Raw genomic sequence first — 21,196 nt, 5'->3', positions numbered from 1 at the left:
CTGCCCAAAAAATCATTGGCTGCTGTCCACCACCCCTGGAGGACATCGTCAGATCCTCATTAGAGGGTGAGGTGCAGGACACCCTGAGGCACTGCCCCTCTGGTCAGTGCCTCAGGGCAATCAGGTCCTACACCTCCAGGCTCACAAAAAACTTCTTCCCCTGGGCCATTCCCACTGTCAACAAACACTGTGCCTCCACCCCACCCCTGCCCCCTCACCTCACCAATCTGATCCATGGTCTGCGTAACCCCCATCACTCAGACCACTCACACACGCACTCTGTTCTGACCAACTCTTCTTCTTTGCAATACTTCGAAGCTCTCTTGATTGCATATATTTCTCCTGTTTGGTACTTATTTCTGCTGTGTACTATTTATTCTTTATTCCGGCACAGTTTGTGTGGAGCCCCACAAAGAAAGCAAAGTATGGGGTACAGAGTGGAATAATTTCATAATTAAACAGGGGAGGCTGACATGATGTAACCCAGGGCTCTATTCAAAATCTAAAACATTTTCACACAATATATTTCCCTGAAGATGTATTTTGGTCTGTGTGCAGCATACTCCTGTCACCATTTCCCACTGACTTTAAATACCAGGTCATTAGAGCTACACTTTCACATTTCTCCAACTGCCAGTGTTCCAGTTAGTGTGGATGTAGGCACACACACACACACACACACACACACACACACACACGCGCATTTCTGTGTCTAGAGTACTAACTACTGTTCAGCTGCTTAAAATAAACCTGCCTGTGCTGCTTGAAGCGTAGTAAATGTCCCAGTTGCTTTTATTTTATTTCATTTTTTTATTCTAAAAAAAGAGAAAAAATCCAAACTCTCTGTATCTGTGCATGCATACGTGACAGGGCTGTGCAAATTGTATATGCAGCATGACAATTACAACCACTGGATTCATGTAATTACAGCAGGAATCTTCATAAATCAGCAACTTCTATGTTTTTTTTTTAATCTAGTGCACATTTGCCTCCTGCAGCTCTTGTAAGGCATCATCGCTGTTTGGATGATATTTGAAATTGAGTGAATCCCTCATGAAATGTGTGTTTCAACAGCTGTGGTTATTATTCTTTTAGGATTTTCCATGCTTTGTGAATTATATTCAAAGAAAAAGCAGTTATACCCTTTTGATCTCAATCAGAATCTGAATATTAAGATATTTTGTTGTTAAAAATTACATTTATATTAAGACATTTTAGATCTTTTCTGTACTAAAGCAGAGGGAGGGAAATCTGTTTCGTTCAGAGAGTGACTATCCAAGACTTCCTCCTCTACACACAGCTCCTACTGTGTTCTCCACCTCTAGAAGAGAGAGAAACCGGCAGGGGGGAGCCTCGTCACATGCTCTATTTAAAGAAGAAACAAAAAGGGAAAAGACAGGTAACAGACAGATTTTTAAAAAAAATATGCTTCTCCTACTGCCAGTGAATGTGCAAAAGCATCAGGATTAAACAGATGTTATTACTGTTACACTTCTACTTGAGTGAATTAAGGTATAAATGATCCCCTCCAGTGAAACACAAAGGAGAGAGTCTGTCCCCGACATTAACCACAGGCCCATAAAATGTATTTGTCCAATTTACATACTATATTTGGCTGTGCTTATGCTGAGTGTGTGTTGATGCAAACTAGAAATACTCAAAATCCTTCAGCTGTTGTATAAATCCATGTAATTGATATTTAAATTTACTGAATATTGGGAAATTTCAGGAAAAAAGCAGAAAGTGTGCATGCCAAAATTACTTACATTTTTAACATTACCTACATCTTATTTGGTGGTAGTAAAACATTCACACACTTCATTACTCTTCTGAAGATGAAAAAGCACAATTAAGGACATTGGGAGTCATTCATAATGGCAGAAAATGTATGCTTAGCAGACATACACAAAAACATGTGGATCTCAAATAGAAGAACCCCACCCCCCCACCCCCCAAAACATGTAGAAGCTAATAATTTGCTACTTTCCTCCCCCTTTTTTTTGTTAAGACCACAATCTGTATTCTTTTCTGTTATTTACATCTATAGAGAATCCCCTATGAGCATGCATATGGCGACAGAAAGGGGGGAAAAACTCTTTGAAAAAGAGCTCCCGGCGAATAAAGCTTAGGAAGGACAGCCATCTGCTGTGACTGTTTGCTCTGTGGGAGAGTGACGAGAAAAAAAACACAAACATATAGAATTAGATTAGAGTTAGATAAGATAATCATCCAGGGTAATTCCTCTACCTGCCAACTAGACTTCACTCAGAGGTGTCCCTGATCATTGGTCTACAAATCCTCTATAACTTCACCATCTCCTGGTTCATGACCACAATATCTTATAATGCCTGGTTTCTCTCCTACTACCCAGTCACGGCCTTTCTGTTGCAATAGTTGCACTGGGCAATTTATGATTAGTTCCAAAGCTTTTGCAGACATCCCATCAGTCAGAAATGTATTTATCTGCATGAGAACAACATGAAAAATGCATCCAGTCTTAAACTTCCTCCTAGCTGTTTGGGATTAGTTTGACCTAGTAAGTATGAAAATGAAAAATCTGCATAGACTCCAGCTTGTCGGCCGGGTGAACCACAGGTGCACCTGACTGAAGCATAGTACTCATTTACAAACCCTAACATTACGGCTAACAGGTGGATTTTTCCATTGCAGTGCGGCTAGCTAACAATGAAAAACCACTTAGTGCTAAAGAGAGCGTAAAAAGTGGACAGTATGTTTTTTTTTATTGTTTTTTTTAACCATAAAACTCACTGCTACAGCCATGGGCAGTACAAAAGTGACTTCCCTAGACTACTTTTCAGTTTTAGTTTGCTTGTTTTACACAGAGTTATCAGTTCTGTCACTTGTTAGCTAACATAAACTCATGAAGTCTGTTAGCTGCAACCAACCACGTGACGTCACGTTCTATACTGGCACAAGGTGGTGCTAAACACGCTCTAAAAAGTTTAAACACTTATTTCTTAAACCCAGCTTCACAGACGTGTTAAATCCATTACAGTTTTTTTTTAGAGGGATCCACAGTGTAGATTTGCCGTTATATGTACATGTGTTGTTTCATGTGCTGTTGTGATTTTATTAATATTATGGATTTTTATGTTTCTCCTTGCCTTTTTTCTTTTACTACTTTACTTTTACTTTTAGAATTATTGATGCAAAATGTTTTAACCTGTTTTTCCCATATGTCTGTCTATCCCATAACATTTACCGTTTTAAAATGAGCTACATAAATACACTTGATTTGATTAATGGCTGATATTTAAAAGCCAGAATATGAACATGTGCTCAGCACAGAAATGTTTCATTGTTTGCACAGATCATCCCCCACACACTCTCCTCTGTTGCAGCAGCAAATTAGACTGTGAAATTGACAGCTCATGTGTTGCCATCTGGTTGCCATGACACCTAGTTATTAGGCCCTCTGACAGTCCCAGCTCAGCCTATTTGTTCCTTCTTCCCCCTCCTGCACATCAACATTGTTTCCAGTATAAAAAGGCATGAAACACAGAGTGTAGGTTGATAACAGCTTCAGTGCTGGTGACTTCCAGCTGAGGCAGAGAGCAAGCAGCGTATAATCTTTCAGCATGTTCAGTCATGAGCAGATCCAGTGGTCTAAAATCCTAGAAAAACAAATAAACAAACAAAACAAACAAACAAACAAACAAAAAAAACAGGCAGGCACGAGATGATGCCTTAAACAGGACAGCACAGCATTATGCAGATCCACATCATGACAGAGCAATTCCCCAAAAGGCACTTTCACATCAGAGCCAATTGATCTAAACAATTGTTCTGTGCTGCAGAAGCATAAAAGCCTAATTTCCACACATTACAACCCTGGTCTGGCTGGACCACATTGAGACTTTAATGCTCCACTGATCAATGAGAGGATTAAAGCAATTTAAAGGCTCCTTTGTGTGGTGTGTGCATTGGAATCTCCTTCATCCTCAAAACCTCTGGGCTGGCAAGCAGGGTGTTCCTTCTGCTCCTGAACTTAGCGTGGCCTGGAGTCAAAGAGGCTGAAGCAGCACCACGTGGCCTTTTTTTTTGCCATGTACTGCTGCTGTATCCCACACAGATATCCTGCTGCACCCTTGCGGGAGGTGGGGATGGCGTTGGTGGTGGAGTGACTCATTCAGCCCCCTCTTCTTCCTCTTGACATTTGACATACTGATGTAGAGGATCTCAGCTGGAACAAACACAGCATGCTGTGTCACAGCTGCGATGTCTGTGCCTCTGAGCCCCTGTCTTACAGAGCTGAGAGCAGGTAACGATGAGTCAGCGCCTATTTAATTCATACACCTACACTGGGAAACTCGGGAGGGGGGGTTGTTTTCAAGCTGATTTTATTTATATTTTCCACACTGTTTCCCGCTGAGAATTCAGCGTCTCACGACGCCGCCGCAAATTCCTTGAAAGTCATTCTAGCTCCAGCTCTGCAAGGAGTTGAGGGAAAGGGCAAAGGGAGTGCACAAAGATAATTTTAAAAACACAACACAGTTCATGAGGTAACACTGCACCACAGCTATTAAGCTGATACATGCGAGCCATTAGGTGATCCATTCTCATTAAAACTCTTTCACTGAACAATAAGGATATTGTACCTCATTTAACTAAATGTTTCCACAAACACAAAGGCTGCTGCTGAACAGGGATACTGCTTCCTAATGAACCCCACTGAGACCTATCATCTTCAGGTCCTTCAGCCCTCTGCCCACCGTCTCATCAGGGCGGATAAAGCACCTCAGAGATTGAGACGGTCCTTACATCAGGTGCCTGAAGGTGGATGCTGACAAGCGTCTCAGAGGACATGCTGACTCTCACTTCTCCAGCTCTATTACCTAGTGTTTCCCCCTACTGCCACTTCTATTCTGCATCAGTGATTTAGAACAATCTCAAAGACCCACTGAGGCAAACTAAGGGGGAAAAAAAGAGGTGGAATAAAAAGGAGTCAGCATTAAAAAAAAATCAATCTCCTCAAACCATATAACTTCAGATACAGCTTTTGGTTCATTGCCTTTGACACGAGGGATTACCTCATGTGTATCTGAACTCTTGGCAACAGAAATCTTAGTTACTCAAAGAACACTTGAACAAGTACCATTTGGTTTTAAGTTAATGCTTTATTGTGGCTGTAGATGTGGATGTGAACCTAAATGACTCTCAAGACAAAAATGACTGTCAAGTACTGGATGTACAGGAAAACCAGGCCTCTCACACAGTGTCAGCTGGGAGCCGGCAGAGGATCCAGCCTGCCCATGAACCTAAAAGAGGTTAAAAAATGGCTGGATTAAATGTTAATATTTTGTAATAATTCGTGATAAATTATAGTCTATTTCTTCCGGTGCCAATGCAATGCAGATGGAAGTCATTCTTTTTTTTAATTTTTTAGGGATTGAGGCGTTTTGACTCACTGTTGCTACAAAAAACTATTATCTGGAGAAAAAGAAATCCAATTGAGAAGATGAACAAAGTAATAGCACTCCATTGTGTTCCACACAGATGCTGAAGAGTGCGTATGGCACAAAATCAAATAACAGAAAGATCAGTGCCTTCACAAACAGTAAGAACATGTACTGGCATATTCAGACTAGCCTGGACTGTAAAAAAAATCCACCCTGACTGTCCCAGTGAATCCAGAAACCACACACATTGCATGAGTTCGATTCAAAATCACAGCAAATGATTTTGGATCCTTTTCGCAATCTGGTAAGAACAATGTGCTGCTGGAGTGACGAGACGACGCTTTGCAATTATCTTTGAGTCCTGCAAGTCTTCGTGGGAGTCAACAGTTTCTCCTCCTGACAAGACTGGAGTAGAGATCCAACGAAACCCCGAACACAGATATTTTAATAAACCCAAACTCCACATATAAGAACACTGAATTGTTTGGATCTCTTACAGGTTGTTTTGGGTCATTTCACTTACCTTTGCTTTGGTGGTTTTTTATGTGGCTGTTTTTAAGGTGTTTTTTCTTTCCACAGATCAGCCTAAGCAACTCTACACCTCTCAATATGACTCAAAATGAGTCAAAATAAATCTTTATCTACTCCTTATTGTATTAGTACAGAATAATGTAATTTTGGATATAGTCATCGCCCCTGTCCCTTTGCTTTTAACCTTTGTTAGGCCAGATAGCGTTGACAAGAAAGAAATGAAAGAGTGCAGGGGAATGACACGCAAGCCACAGCCAGACTCAGGCCCCAGCATTAGCCTTTGGCATATGGACTGCCTGCTTAACCAGATGACCTACAGTGACACACCGATCGACCGATCAGCTTCTTAATCTCCTTCCCTACACGTTCAAAGCTGTGATTGGCCAGGGAATCAGAATGTATACGTGTAAAACATAGACAATAAATAAAATAAGGAATATGAATTAAAAACAGTACAAAACTTTCAACAGGAAGACGCAGCTTTCAGATTTGAGGAAGACCAGCAGCGTGCTGGATTCCTGATTACCTGATTAGTAGGTAAATGCAAGTTACTCTTCAACAATAGTTTTCTCAGTACTGTGCTCAGTGCTGCTGATGATATAAACAAATAAACAATCACACTGTATATCCAAATTGGATATCATATATACAATTAGAGTAGTTGTCTCATAGCTGAACAGAAGCCGCATTTTTCCTCCCATTCAGTTAATTTCACTGAAGCTCGCCAGTCGCACTGATAGTGTTGAACGCACTTTTATTGTTTAGGTGTCAAATGTAACAGTGTCACCATTCAGAGAGGGATAAAGAGTAAATGGTCACATAAAAAAATATAAAATCAACAATGAAAATGGTCACACGGGGAAAGTCTGCTTCCCGTGGCAACATAGATGTACAGTTGAGACAGTGTCCAGATCCAGACATGTATGTGTTTGATTTGCATGTTTTTTTTCTCCACAGCCTACAGTAATCTCAGACAATAAGAGTCCTTTTTTTGTTCACTAGCCATGCATACAGTTGACAGTTCCACATGTGTTGAGTCAGTGTCTTCATAGGAGCTGGCACTTTTTCCATACAAAATATTTACACTACCATTTATTATTCTTATTATCACCGCCGCCTCCGTCGGTACTATTTGTTACTATGAATTTCAATACTCTGAGCACATGAAGAATGGCATCAGGATGTCGAAACTGTGGAGCGCCACATTTCATATTGATACCAGAGGACGAAAAGAAAAAAAAGTATGACAAATGTTGGCATCTTCACTTTAAATGTCAACCATCCCTGAAAAGAGTTTGGAGAGATGGTCTGCGGAGATATTCAAACACTGAAATCACTCTTTGTCCCGTCAGGATGAAGCGGTTAGTTATATTACTACTCAGCAATCTGCTGTCAGAGTCTCCCGGAGAGGAAAACAAAACATCACACGATATGTGAAAGACTCCGCTATGCTTACTATCATATCTCAAAGTGAGAAAATAGGAAAGAGATGATTGCACCGTTATTTTTTTGTCTTTTTTTTTTTTTAAAGAAAGATACCGACTTATCCTTTTTCTCTCCATTCCTTTTTTTTTGAACAGCAGAAAAAAAAACTAAGAAAATTGAGGCGCTTTCAGGGAACCTCTTTGGTTCAGCCCTGTGATGAGTAGAAAAAAAAATCCCTCCGCCAACCTCTGCTCGAATTAAACCGGGAGCAACATTGTACATAATGGAAATCAAATGCTTCTCAAACTGGATCCCAGAAATCTGTTATGTGTGTTCAGCAGCTACTCACAAAAGAGTCATGGTAACAGGAAATGCATCTCAGTGGTGTGTGTGAAAACTGCAATAACAACAGTTATTTCTAGCAGATTGCTTAGGAAGCTGTAATGAATAAAGATCCCGATCTGTTATTCTTTGCTGACAATATTTGCTTCCTCATAACGGAATAACTTAAACAACAAACAAACAAACAAAAAAACAGAGTGTAAAATAAGGCGAGGGCATGTTCTGTTTGTCATTTCTCAATTACCTTTGCGGCAGTTCCTGGCAATTTTCATTCAAAATGTACGCATTACTCACGTGTTATTATTCTTATTAATCGTGTCACTGCAAATGTTATGCTCCACTGACTTGGTATCCATTGCGCTCAACTGTGAATTCATCTTCAGTTTAATCGGCATGTGCATGTGTGTGTCTAAGTGTGTATCTGTCCACTGCAAGTCAAACAAGTTCCCTCTAAGTGGACTTTTTGCCTGGCCTGTTCCTGGTGCTCCCCCCTTCCCCCCCTCCCCAGGGCTATTGTATATTGCAAGAGGAGCAGCAGGGGTCGTCCTTGTCTGGCTGAGCGGCGTAGTCCATCTGCCGAACGATCTCAGCGAACAGTTCGTCTACCATAGTTTTGCTCTTAGCCGAGGTCTCCATGAACGGGCAGCCCCACTCCTCGGCTAGAGCCTGACCTTCGCTGGACGATACCTCCCTCTCGCTTTCCAAGTCCACCTTGTTCCCCACCAAGATAACGGGAACCTTTTCGTACCTGAAAGCACACACAGACCGACGTCAGTTTGTCAGACACACAGAAAAAGCAACTGCTGCATGTGTGGCAAATCAGAGGTTTTTATTTTATTATGTTTTTCCCATAAAAGTGAAAAGAAAGGACTTTCAGAACTTGGTTTTAGCAAATTCTAAATAAGAAAAAAAAGCGCACAGTGACTAAAACCTTCATCTGTTGCACTTACAAAAATCATAATTATTTAAAGGAGATCTGATACATTTATTTCAGGCTCCATATTTTTATTCTACTAAAGTAGGTTTGCATAATGGAATTTAGGATCCTCTTTATTTATCTGATAGTAGGCATTAGTGCAGCCCCTCAGTTCATCATGTATCTAGAACAAACTATTCCAAACACTTTTTCCTTATAGTTGACCTCTCCTGATTGGCTGTCCCATGCAAACAGAAGGTTTGAAGAACAGGTGGGTGGGGCTGAGATGACCAGTGACAACATACAGAGCAAAGAAGAGAAAAAAAACCCCACCTCTACTATCTCTAACCGAGCATCTGAAGCCAAAGCTCTTGGCTCACATTGATTTCCAGTGCAGACACTGATATCATTATTTGAATCTTTGGCCTTGTTTAATAAGTGGATCCACTATTTTAACAGAGATTAACAGAATTATCGTCGGGCAAATGTAAAAATGCTAACCACTGAGTCAGCACCTCTAGCAAAATATTTATGATAATTATCACCACTATCAACAGAAAATTCAACCTAAAAATCAATCTAAAAAGCCTATGTGGACTTTACATCATGGCCACTGTTTGAGCTTGCTAGGAACTCACGTGAACTAACATGCATGGATGGCTGGAGTGATTGAAACCTAAGAGAAAAGCTTAGATTACCACCATTCTGATTTCGTTTTGGTGACTTTTCAACCGCAGTCCTGCAGTTATTTTTTCCAGAACGACAGCCTCTATTCAGTTTCTCCAGTTTATTATACTGGGAGTTGGTGGTATCATCCAAAAAGCTGTTACTACAATCAGCAGCATAATGCTTTCCTAATATACCAGTTTCGCATTTGCTACAATATCCAGTCACGTGACCATTAAATTAACATCAATTCTCAGCCTCTGTTTAATCCCTTTTTGACATCTTTCCATCTTTTATCTTTTCCAATCTCTAACAAAAATAAGCCTGGATCTTTGAAAATAAGGATCTCGTGGTTATTTTTGAAAAGCTCAGCTGGGTGGAAGAGGTGGGCTCGTTCTGACTGAAAGGTCACAAGAAGGATAAAGATGAAAGTCTTTCCACTTTAGCATACGAGTGGACTCTGAGTGTGGGAGGAAACTTTTTTCAGATCAAGAACCAGAGCGTCACCAGCTTCATCTAAACACTAAGTGTAAAGCCTGACCCAGTACAGCAGAGGAAACGGGTACTATAGCTGTGACCCCCGAGGGCAGGAAGTGGTCATAATCCTTTGAGCTCTGAACTCCTTGGCACGTAGCTAAAGCACAAAATGTCACTGTGGAACTGGACTACTTTGAGGACAGCCAGAGGATGCGGTCGGTTAAAATAAATAGGCTGCTCTATAATTACTTAAAAAGAAGCAGCTGAGATGCATTTCCACCAACATGATCACTACATCAGTTTTGATATTGGGGAACATGGCGGGCTTCTGAGGCACTTTGTACACATCAGAGGAGATAACAAAGCTCAAAAACATCAGAGAGATAGCAGATCATGCGTATTTGTGTCCTTTAAACAACAGGTTGCTATTTCTTTCATGCTTATCAGTATGCAAAACGACCGAGGGGGCGCTTTCCATCTGTCGAACCTGTCGTTTGAACCAAGTTTAAACGTCTGTGTTCACTTCACAGCACAGTCAAATTTAACCCGAGCACCTGTCAGCATCATTAGGATTTTCAAATTCTGCACTCGCTCTGTGAATTATAGATGCCTTTAAGTTATTCACCAAAATTAATACCATCCTCATCCTTGTTTGTTATAATAAACTGGTAAAGATGGAACTGGCAACTGTTGAAAAGACGGGGAGGCTGGAAACTACTGTGAAGCCTTTCCAGGCTGAGCAGCCAGAGCGTTTCTCAGAGGTAAGGGGGGCTGCAGGTTTCAGCGTTAAATAAGCTTAAACTAGCCGACTTTGATCTACCCATGAATACATTATCCAGCGAACTTTAATCTCAACTATCCCGTTCTGTTCCCAGGATGAGCCGAGAGGCGCTACCAGAATTTAAGAGACAATCTCTGAGGTCGGTCGGTAGGTGCGTGACCAAAAGTGTTCCTCTTTGAGCTTGGCAGGCAACCTGAATGAGAAACAACATGTTATGCTTCTCAACTTTAACATTCAGCATATCGTGCCTAAGTTCTCATTCGCTGCATTCCTGGTGTCAGTAAAAACAGCAAGGCTGTGATTTTTCTGAAAACTTCTTTGGATCTAGTTGGTGGTAGGTTATATTTTGCCTTGAACCTTAAATTCCCTTTCCCACCTTCACTGAAAAACCCCCAAACCCTAAGCATAGCTGTGGGTGGGCAGATTGAAAGGCAAAATCTTTACTTTTACAGCTGCATCCATTTAAAAGGGCCTCTGTGTTTAGTAGGGCTAATGATGCCATTTTGGTAGGTCCTCCGTTCAGCTGTTGTTTTTCTCCCACTCTAAATCACTCAAAGAGGTATGTATCTTGTAACATGTACCATCAGATGCTGTTTCACACAAGCTCTCGCTTTTCTGCTCTAAACTGTTTGCACAAACCCAGAAACAAACAGAAACACTGAGGTTATTTCACAGTTCAAAACTGGTTTCAGTTCAGTTCAGGAGAGCAAAACCTACACAATAGAAAACCTTATGTTGATGTTGTTTCCATGGACAACAGTGGTACGGTTAAAGTAGGAGCGGAAAAAGTCATATTATCGCACCAAAGAAGGCACGTTTTTCTTTTATTTCACATGTGTTGGTTTTTAGAATTTTATCTAACAGATGTTCAACTCACCAGTTATTAGTCAACTCACATCAATCCTCAAATTTAAATAGTAAAGTGTTCCTTTAATTTTTTTGAAACAGTGGAATGAAGTGAAACAATGAAGAAGTGAAGCTACATGTACATGGACCCTGGCATAGACCTTACTCTTCAGCTTACTCCACAGATTTTAAGTCAGAAATGTTCACGTTGGTCTTCTTAAGGTAGTTCTTCACCAGGAGCTACATATGTTGGGTTATTGTTGTGTTGGAAGACAAAGCGATGACCCGAACCCAATTTTGCTGCTGACTATTTGGAGTTTTCTTCCACCTTGACGAGATTCCCAGTTCCAGCTGAACTAAAGCATTCCCACACCATAATACTTATGTGTTTCACAGTAGGGATGGTGTACTCTGGGTTGTATGCCTCTGCCTTCTTTCTCCAGACATAAGCAGAGTCTCTGTGGCCAAAGAGCTCAAAGTGTCTCCTCTGCACGAGTGGACTTTATCTTGCTCTGCACCTTCAAAGTCCCTTCAAAGTTCGAGTGATTGTATGTAAGACAGATCTCGACTTGGCTAAGATTCACTCTTGGCAGTTGTTCTGGGGTCTCTCACCAGTTTTCTTTCCAGCTTCTTTGAAATCTTTAACTTCTACCTCTTGCCATGCTTTTTCTTTACTGTGTGACTGTCTTTGAATTTCCTGATGATACTTCTCACTCCAGTGAAAACTTTGTGCACCCATCTCCTCCTTTGTGTGTCCAAACTGATTCCTTTTGTTTTTGGCACGCTGCTTTCTCAGGTGACAGCTTAAACTCTTGCTGAGGTTTTTATACTGTTTGTGAATTAGAAGAGAAACCTCAGTTTTAGCTTGATTTGACAAGATTTGTGCGTTACAAAGATAAAGCACATTGCACAACAGTGGCTTGTGCAATGGCTCTTTTTCACAGTGTAATAATATCAACCCTGGTAATCCTTATTTTGCTAAACTGACAATCACTTGCTATGTTAAAAAAAGTGCTAAAGTGTAAAACGTCTAGTAAAAAAAACAAACAAAAAAACCCCTAACTTAATTATTTTTAATGTCCCAAACAGCAGAAGTATCTTAAAATCACATTAAACTGTGTGTGAGTGTGCCACATGCTTTTTTTGGGCAGCTGTTTGCAACTTATGCAGCTCGTTTGGGCCTCATCATTACAGGAACACAGCACAAAGGCATCTGGACCCAAAGAAGAGAGGGCCTATATATAGTCATAATAACAGAGAAGAAAAGCGGCAGTCCAAGGAGGTGTGAGACAGAGGCTGCCATGGATACTAAGGCTCACAGAGACTCGGCGTTAAGGTTGTCGGCCAACCGCTGGTGGCTGATACAAGAAAGTAAGGCTCGACTGTTGCAGAAAACACAGGCCAAGCGAATTACTGAGCGGGATTCGTTTGTGCTGTGACACAAACAGCACAAACAACATGTCGCTCTTTAGCCTTCGGCTTGTGAGCTTGATGCCAGAGGCAGTGGAACACTCAGACTGCAAACATCCATTCAAGCTTGCTCAGACACAGCTTATCTATAATGCATGATGCAGATCAACTCACACAGGCCTTGCTGACAGACGGTAGAAACCGGCTGCCCAAGAGCCACTGGTTATGACTCGGGGCAGCAGCAGGCAGGAAAGGCTGTGTGCTGGACACCCCTTCCCTGCGAATAGCATTTTTAGCATAGTTTAGCCAGGGGAGAGAATTGAGCTGAGTCAGAAAGCAGCACAAAGCTCCTCTTTTTGCCACATTAGGGCACCGAAAGATTTAATCAGGAATGGCTTCTTTGACCCACGGCAAGAATGCAAAGATTTTCCCTTTAAAACAAGCAATAATATATGACAGATAAAACACTTTAATTCTGTTTGGGATGGTAATGAGAATTCATTATTTGCTTCCCAAAGCCTTCAAAAATCGACCCCGTTTACTGATGATAAACACACTGGCCAAGAAGTGCCAAAATGGACAAGATAAATGAGTACTGAACTTGACAGACTGTACAGATTTCCTTGGATCTGATTTATCACAGCAATACTCTGGCACACTAGCAGGTCTCTGTGGGTGATTATGCTGTCTGACACAAATTACTTCTCTTATGAAGTACACGGCCAAACATCTAAAATGCAAGTACCATTTTAGTAGAAATTGGTACGGGTTGAACAGTCGGTCAGTAATACGCTTTGAATAATTCATTGAAAAGTTCTAACCGGAAAATATGGTCCTTATCCTTTCATATCTGTATTTTATCATACTGTCAGTATCAACCTCATGATAGAAAAAAAGCTGAAACAGTTAGTCAGAAATCTCACTGGACCACCAGAAAAAAATTCAGTTTGACCGCATACTTCACAATAAAAGAACAATTAGGATGGATAAAGGAGATTATTAGTTTCCAACTTCAGCTCTTATGGGATTTTTATGGAGATTTGTTACAATAATCGCAGTAAAACTTGGCAAATAACCTAAAAATCACTGAAACTCTTGCCAAGGTACAATGTAACAAAAGATCGGAGAATGAACACACGTCAGGAGTTCTGCAACAGCTGAACAGTGTAATTAATTACCAGAATACCATCTAAACAGAGTGTGCAATATAATAGCTCTTATGTTGCTTTACTCAAAATATTTTTAGTGCAGATTTTTTTTTTCCATAAGGCTGCTTGAGAAACATTATGGCTCCCTGGAGGTTAGAATGACTCTCCTTTGAAGGTGGTGGAGACCATGTGATGGGGGAGGTGGCTCGAGCTGTAATGCAACATACTAAATATAATAACGCATACAGTCGGTGCAGTGGAAAACCTCTCCTGCAGATCTTTTATGTTTCCTGGCTCAGTTTTGCGCTTCTGACTCCCAAGCTGTTTACTTGTCTTGCTCCCTTAACAAGCCACAAACCTGGAATAATCTGAAAAAAGCAGTGTACATCAGAAATGACTGATCACTACTTTGGATCATATTTAATACTTTTTTGTACTTTGTTTCTCTGTTCTGCTAACATGCACTTCTCATGCACTTCCCCGGGCTCTAAGGCTTAGACACAATGGTGCTTTAAATTAATTGCTCAGCTGGCATTCCACCTTAACTCACAATGGCAGCGGTAAGATGCAAAGGTTTGTCACATTTCTTAATTTAGCAAGTAGGCTTGCCTGACAATTAGTCCGCTAAACATTAATTGAAATAGAGAGTCTGATTTCGTGGACACTTGAGGTTTGTTGCAGGAAAAAAAAACTAACATAAAGTCTCACACTCTACAACAGGGTTGTCAAACATAAGGCTTGGGGACCAGAATCAGCCCGGTAAAGCCTCCAATCCAGGTCATTAGACAAGAAGTGAAGGAGGACATAGATTTTGGAATTTAAAGTGTATTTTAAAGGTTTTATAGCCTTTCCTATTGATAAAGAGCTCATCTATCACCAGTAATACTACACCAAAGGAAATAAGTAACAGATAAACAGTTAAATGACAAAAAAGTTCTTTTTCCACTATGGTCTGTAGAAATAGGTTTTTTTTGGTTTGTTTGTTACAATGCTTTCACAGTTTAAAAAAAAAGAAGCTTTTTGTGAATTAACAAAACCTTTCTACTTTATAATTATGGACAGTCTGGGCAATGATCTACTAGAACTTTTATATAGTTTTCATTTATTTATTGCAATTTAAGTCACGTTGACCGATTTCTTTCATTTTCCACCGCAGCATTTCTTTCACGTAGAAAAACTGAGACAGTTCTGAAATGGCACTTCTTACACTTACACTGATAAAGGGGAGTTTCACTGGTCTGGCCCACTTAAGATCACAGTGGACTCTACGTGGGCATCAATATAAAATGAAATCCAGAAAAGTGGGATTGTTTTGAGAAAAAAAAAGATAAACACAAATCAGGTTAAATACAAATGATCCAGTTGGGCATTCACTGACCGCAAACATAGCTTATTTAAAATATGTAAAACCAGTGTTAGAAACTTTATAATTAGCATGTTATGGTCTTGTTAACAAGCTAGGTCCCCTCACTGTTATGCATGTAAAATAAATATATGTATTTTAAGAGCATATTATTATTACATTTTTGCATTTCTCTGAACAATCACACAGTACTAAGAAAGCTATTGCATGCAAATTTGTGTTGATTTTAAAAAAAAAATTCGGTTTACTTCTATTTACTTTTACATCTGTAACCAAATATTGCAGTACTGTATCTGAAAGACTGAAAATTGTCTATATTTTGATGTATGAGTTATGCATGGGCTAATGAGGTTTTTTCCCCCCTAAAGGATTTGTATTTTTGGTGCAGTGATAGTTTGACTCGACTCCTGATGGAAGAGTGGATGTTTAGTGACATATGGCTTACAATGTAATAACTAATGACAGCGGACTATCTCTGTGGGATATCTAATCTATTGGCAACACTACCACACTATCTATCCATACATCCATTTTCTCAACTGCTTATCCAGTTCAGGTTCGTGGGGGTGCTGGAGCCTACTGCAGCTGTCCTTGGGCAAGAGATGGAGTACACCTTGGATAGATGGCCAATCCATCACAGACCTAACGCACAGAGACAGACAATCATTCGTGCTTACATCTACACCTATGGTACAGCTAATTTGGAATCACAAATGAATCTAAAATGCACTTCTTTGGACTGTGGAGGAAAGCTGGCATACCCGGAGAGAACCTGCACAGACACAGAGGGAACATGGAAACTCCACAACAGAAAGGAGCTCAGCCAGCCAGGAGATTTAACCCGGAACCGTCACGCTGCGATACAACAGAATAAATGACTGCATACTGGTATCACTGCAAACTTTACTTGCTTTATGAGGTGAGTTAATGTCCCACCAGCTGAACTAGTCTGATCCTTTTTGAAGTTGTGACTTTTAAAACAGATGAGAAACAACTTGCTGGTGTTTCAAAATTTCTCAGGGAGGTGAAGTACTCATAACACTTTTTTTTTATAGCCAAGCCATTGTGAAGTAATCAGTATTAACCTTTAGCTTCATTCATTTCCCCAGTTTTTACAATAGACAAAAACATCACATCACATGGACCTTGTCCTTGGGAGCTGGCTTGCTCGATTTACATTCTCACAGGAACCTCCGTCAGGTGACATCGAGAAAAGTTCAGAACTGCAGTACTTGAAAATGTAAAAAATGAATAAATGTGCAGATGGCCCAGCAACAGCAACAACCACTGCAGTGCCAACGGCAGGGTTTATTATGCTATCCTGTTTCACCACTTTCTTCCTCACTACCCTCACACGGTACTTGTATTTCTACTCTCTGAAGTCACCAATCGCAACACATCCCTGGTATATAGCTAACTGTAGCTGAAGTGTGGAGCGACGAGGTCCCCAGTGAGCACAGGCAGGCCAGGGTGTAATCATGTCCACCCAGGGCCCCTGTGCTAACGCCTGCCTGTGCTGCTATCAGCGGGCACTGATAGAAGCTGACAGGGTTCAGAGTGAGAGCGACACGCAGCAGCGCCTCTGACCTGAGCGACGGGCGATACGGTCGTGACCGGTCATCAGTGTTTTGTTAGTGAGGAGCGACAGAGAGGGAAAACAAAAACAACGCCAATGCCGTTCACATAGTTGCTGACAGGATTTGCCTGAGAAACCTGCGAGTGGTTCACTCGGGTGTTTTAAAAGGATAATCACACCCTTTTCCTCTCTAATCTTACCAGTAAGTTACCTCATCAATCTACATGATATGAGTCATGTCTTTACTTTGTTTTTCCTACTGCAAATAGTCATTTACGGCATTTCCCACAATGCCTTTCGACAGAACATGCCCGAACGTGTTGCATTTTAGCTGTGGGTCTTAGGTGAACACAAGCATGTCTCCTTGCAGTCAGGAAAGCAAACAAGCACTTCACAAATGTCTTAATGATGAAATGTCTTTATGAGCATAAACTGTAACTTCTTCATTGCCTTCCGTGACACGTTCCTCACTATGCAAATGATGAAATTCAGTGCAAATTAGTGAAGCATTCAGAGTCCTCAGTGTTCCATGTAAAAAAGTATTGAAAGGCCCAGAATACACTGCTAATTTTGGGTATCATTCAGACAGTCTTAGTACTTATCCAGTTACATATGATAGTGACAGTTTTTGTTTACATTTGCAGTTACCCAATGGGACACATAAGGCTTAACAAATGCAATGAATGCATTTGCTTTTAGAATAGAAAACTCCATTAGTAACATAATGTACATTTGCAGTCCTCTTTACATTCTCTGGTAGAGCTTTAATGTGTTACTCATGATGCTACTGCCACTTGTACGTCCCCAGAACAACGTGGAACCATTGGCTGGAATGTGGCTTGGACCTTCAGAGACCTGTACTAAGAAGCAGGGTTTCATCTTATCCGGGTAACTTCAGGATTAAGTCTGATTTTCAGTATTACAATGGTAGATAACTTCTTACTGGTGTACATCGCAATGGTGTGAACCTAATCTGCTCAAGATCAGAGACAGGTATTAAATCTCTGCAGAGTGATCAATCAGTATTCTGGAAAATCTTGTCACCGTTGCTGAAAGATCCATTCAGACTGCTGTGCATGGAGAATAGATTATATATATTTCAAACTATACAACAGACACAGGATGCACTGAATTTGGATTTCTTACCTGTGTGCAATCTGGTCACCAGTCTTTGTACTGATGTAGCAGCACAGAATGAGCGCTGTTTAATATTTACAAGATATTCCAACACTTTTCAGGAACAAAGAAGTCACCTTATGCAGCTGCAGTCATTAGAAGCTGTTACTAATCCTCCCGGAATGGGTGAGGAGCAGGGAGCACAGTAAAAGCAAGCCTTTCGGGGTCTTAAATGAAATGTTTCTCGTTGCAAGGTTAGTAGCAAACAAGGTCGATTTTTGCTGATGTTAGAAAAAGTCTGAATAACCGAAGGAAATGTGCGCACTGCCATTCAGAGTCAACTTTCTGAAAGTAGGAGTGCATACAAAATGTAGGTCACAGCTTAACAATCGCATTGAATGACATTTTTAAAGAAAAAAAAACAAAACACAATCCTAAGTTTTAGATGTCTAACTCCCCATGAAGCCCAGCACCAAATTAACTGCTGTGTGGGAGTAGAGTTGTGGAGCGCGATCTTTCTGCTACGGAAAATAAATTCTGCTGTCATATCAGACAACGGCACCAGACTCAGTGTTAGGTGTGAACACACAACAGCCTGGCTGCATCTGCCCCGTGAGCGTACGCGCACACCATTTACATACAGGACGACACACGCTCGCGCAGCAGACTCAACATACCTCTACTCGTACTCAACTCATATGGGAGAAACATGTTGACCTCATTCTTTCATCGGGAGCCACATAATAACAGGACTGTTTAGAAGGTGCATTTGACAAAAAAAGGGTCTAAATCCAATTAAGTGACAAAAACTAAAGGCAACCTATAAAAATAAACATCCACAGCATGATTATATTTCATTTTGAGGTGGAAGAGTGGAAGAACTGTGACAAGGGAGGGACAAAAACCTTATCCAACTACAGCATATAGTAAATAACAAGATTATTAAATGGTATTAACTATAAGTTGATTTCAGTAGGGTTCTTCTTATTCTCTCTCCGGAGCCTTTTTGACTCTCTGAACTAACTGTAACAAATCCACTGACACCTACAGTGACTGATGAACCCACACAGTCGCAGCCCAGCGCACAGTGCCTGCACACTGGAACGCCGAAGCGGAGCTAACAAATACAGGACATTAACCAATCTGATCTGGATGAGTTTTATAATCTCATGCTATGTCGCAGGTGAGCATAGAGTATACAGTACAGTGTATCTGCACAGTACATTGGTCTAGAGCAAAGGAACACCAATAACATGACAGCTCCACGCAGCCTCAGCTAACCTCTCCCATGTATCAATCAGCAGCTCACTGTGGTGACCTCATATCTGGATCATCTGTGCAGCAGCTCTGAGACATCAGGCTTTCCATTGTGCTGCTCTTCCTAAAGAGCTTGTGCAGCTTCTTAATTAAAACACGGTGACTCCTCTGCAGATCTGTGCTTTCAACAGTCCCGCAGCTTTTTTTTGTTTTTTTCAGCCACTCTTTCTTGAAAGCTCTCTGCAGAGCCTCTCTTGCACTGAATCCTGGGTATTCCCGGTTTGGTGTCTCGCAAAGGTTGCAGCATCCAGTGGACACGGAGCGGCACTAGACAGCAGCTTGGCAGATCGCTGACACTATTTTGTTTTGCTCTGACAGGAAGACAGACGTGTCTTCCCAGAGCTGAGGGGTAGGAAGGATCAGCACTGTTGTCCTGTTAGTAAACACTTAAGTGACTTAATATGCTGGGTCAGAGGCATGGGGGCAAGAAATATGGGTGAGACCTGGAATACCATAATAGTCATGGAGTGTTGCTGCCCTAAAGATGCATAACATCTCCAAGCAGGCCGAGACCTATCCTGAAACTACAGGGCCCATGAGTCCAGCATATATTTGTGAAAAACAACCCCCAACAGCCACACTTAATTATGGAAATTACTCTTTTTTTCCCCAGCACATGATTTCACCAACCTTTTCACTCTTATGATCTGATCCCTCATCGGCTTTATGTCCTGGAAGCTTTGCTGGTTGACAAGGCTGTAGACCAATATGAATCCTTGACCGTTTTTGATGTACAGGTCGCGCATTGAGGCGAACTGTTCGGTCCCAGCGGTGTCAAGGATCTCCAGCACCGAGGGCGAGGAGTCCACCTCGATCTCCTTGCGGTAAAAATCCTCTATGGTGGGGTCGTACTTCTCAATGAACGTCCCGGTCACAAACTGCACAGTGAGGGCGGATTTCCCGACCCCACCGCTGCCCAGGACCACCACTTTATACTCGCGCATCGTGGGATTTAAATCAAGTCGTAAGGTATCAATCTCCGCGCGTCATTGAAATCAACGCAAAATGCTCCCGTGCAAATCACGCTCACCATTCGTGTCCCATTCTGAACGGGCTGTCAATAACACAGTCTTGTTCGCTGCTGCTCAGCTATGGCAGAGCACAAAGACTCGGCACCCCAAGATGGATTTCATTGTAGATATTCCCCCCATGCAGGCCAGACACTGACAGTTATACGAGCATCCGAGGACTGGAAGTGTCCGAAAAATGCGCAAAGGGAGAAAAAGAAGCTCGCCCGATGATCTTGAACGTGCGGGTGTTCATCTGCTTAGCTCACCCCTCTCTGTACTTCATAAAAAAACAAACTTGCTCCATCGAGGACGCTGGGAAAACGCTGGCTTAGCCGCGGAATGAACTGCAGGCGCGATTTTTTAAGCTGTAGACCGCTTTAGAGAAACTCTCCCAAATTAAAGTGCCCTGACTTTCAGTAAAAGAACTTGCGTCTCTTTGTTTCTGTTTCACCATCTCTGACATGTCTCCGCTTCTCCCCCGCTCTCCAGTGCGATTCCAGCCGCCATACTCTCGGGTGGAGACCCGCGGCCGCTGCGTTACCAGCCGGTCCCCACTCGGCTCCCGTACCGAGGCACCAAAAAAAAAAGAAAAGAAGAAAAAAGGAAAAGCCTGTGGATCCTCCTTCGTCAGATGGATACGCGAACAGCCCAATGGGCGCTTCCGCTTTCTGTACACCTCACATGTGCCTGAATGGCAGCCTCACGGAGGCAGCCAGTGAGATTCGTCGCTGACATTTCCGTTCATGTGTTAAAATTCCCATCATTCGGTTGCCCCAGTGACATCCAAAAAGAGCTCATCCAATCACGGCGGCGGCTCGGGGATGTGTATCCAAGAGGAGGTGAAACGCACCG

General features: G+C 41.6%; 1 protein-coding gene across 1 annotated transcript; it reads right to left on the bottom strand.

The window, feature by feature from the left end:
• Nucleotides 1-6,635: 6,635 nt before the first annotated feature.
• On the bottom strand, nucleotides 6,636-21,175 carry rap2aa (RAP2A, member of RAS oncogene family a). Its single transcript, XM_006788430.3, has 2 exons — nucleotides 19,965-21,175; nucleotides 6,636-8,466 (listed from the first exon to the last, which is right to left on the bottom strand). Exons 1-2 carry the CDS (start codon nucleotides 20,276-20,278, stop codon nucleotides 8,229-8,231), a joined length of 552 nt encoding a protein of 183 aa, XP_006788493.1. The 5' UTR covers nucleotides 20,279-21,175; the 3' UTR covers nucleotides 6,636-8,228.
• Between the last annotated feature and the right edge of the window lie 21 nt (nucleotides 21,176-21,196).

Source organism: Neolamprologus brichardi, chromosome 16 (genome assembly GCF_056152115.1).
Source record: "Neolamprologus brichardi isolate AB-2024 chromosome 16, ASM5615211v1, whole genome shotgun sequence".
In the NCBI taxonomy this organism is placed as follows: domain Eukaryota; kingdom Metazoa; phylum Chordata; class Actinopteri; order Cichliformes; family Cichlidae; genus Neolamprologus; species Neolamprologus brichardi.
This window is presented reverse-complemented; position numbering and strand designations above follow the sequence as displayed.

Coding starts and splice junctions, on each gene's coding strand:
- rap2aa (XM_006788430.3), bottom strand. CDS start 20,278: ATGCGCGAGTATAAAGTGGTGGTCCTGGGCAGCGGTGGGGTCGGGAAA. Junction 8,467..19,964: donor CAGATCATAAGAGTGAAAAG/GTTGGTGAAATC, acceptor GTGTGCTTTCAG/GTACGAAAAGGTTCCCGTTA.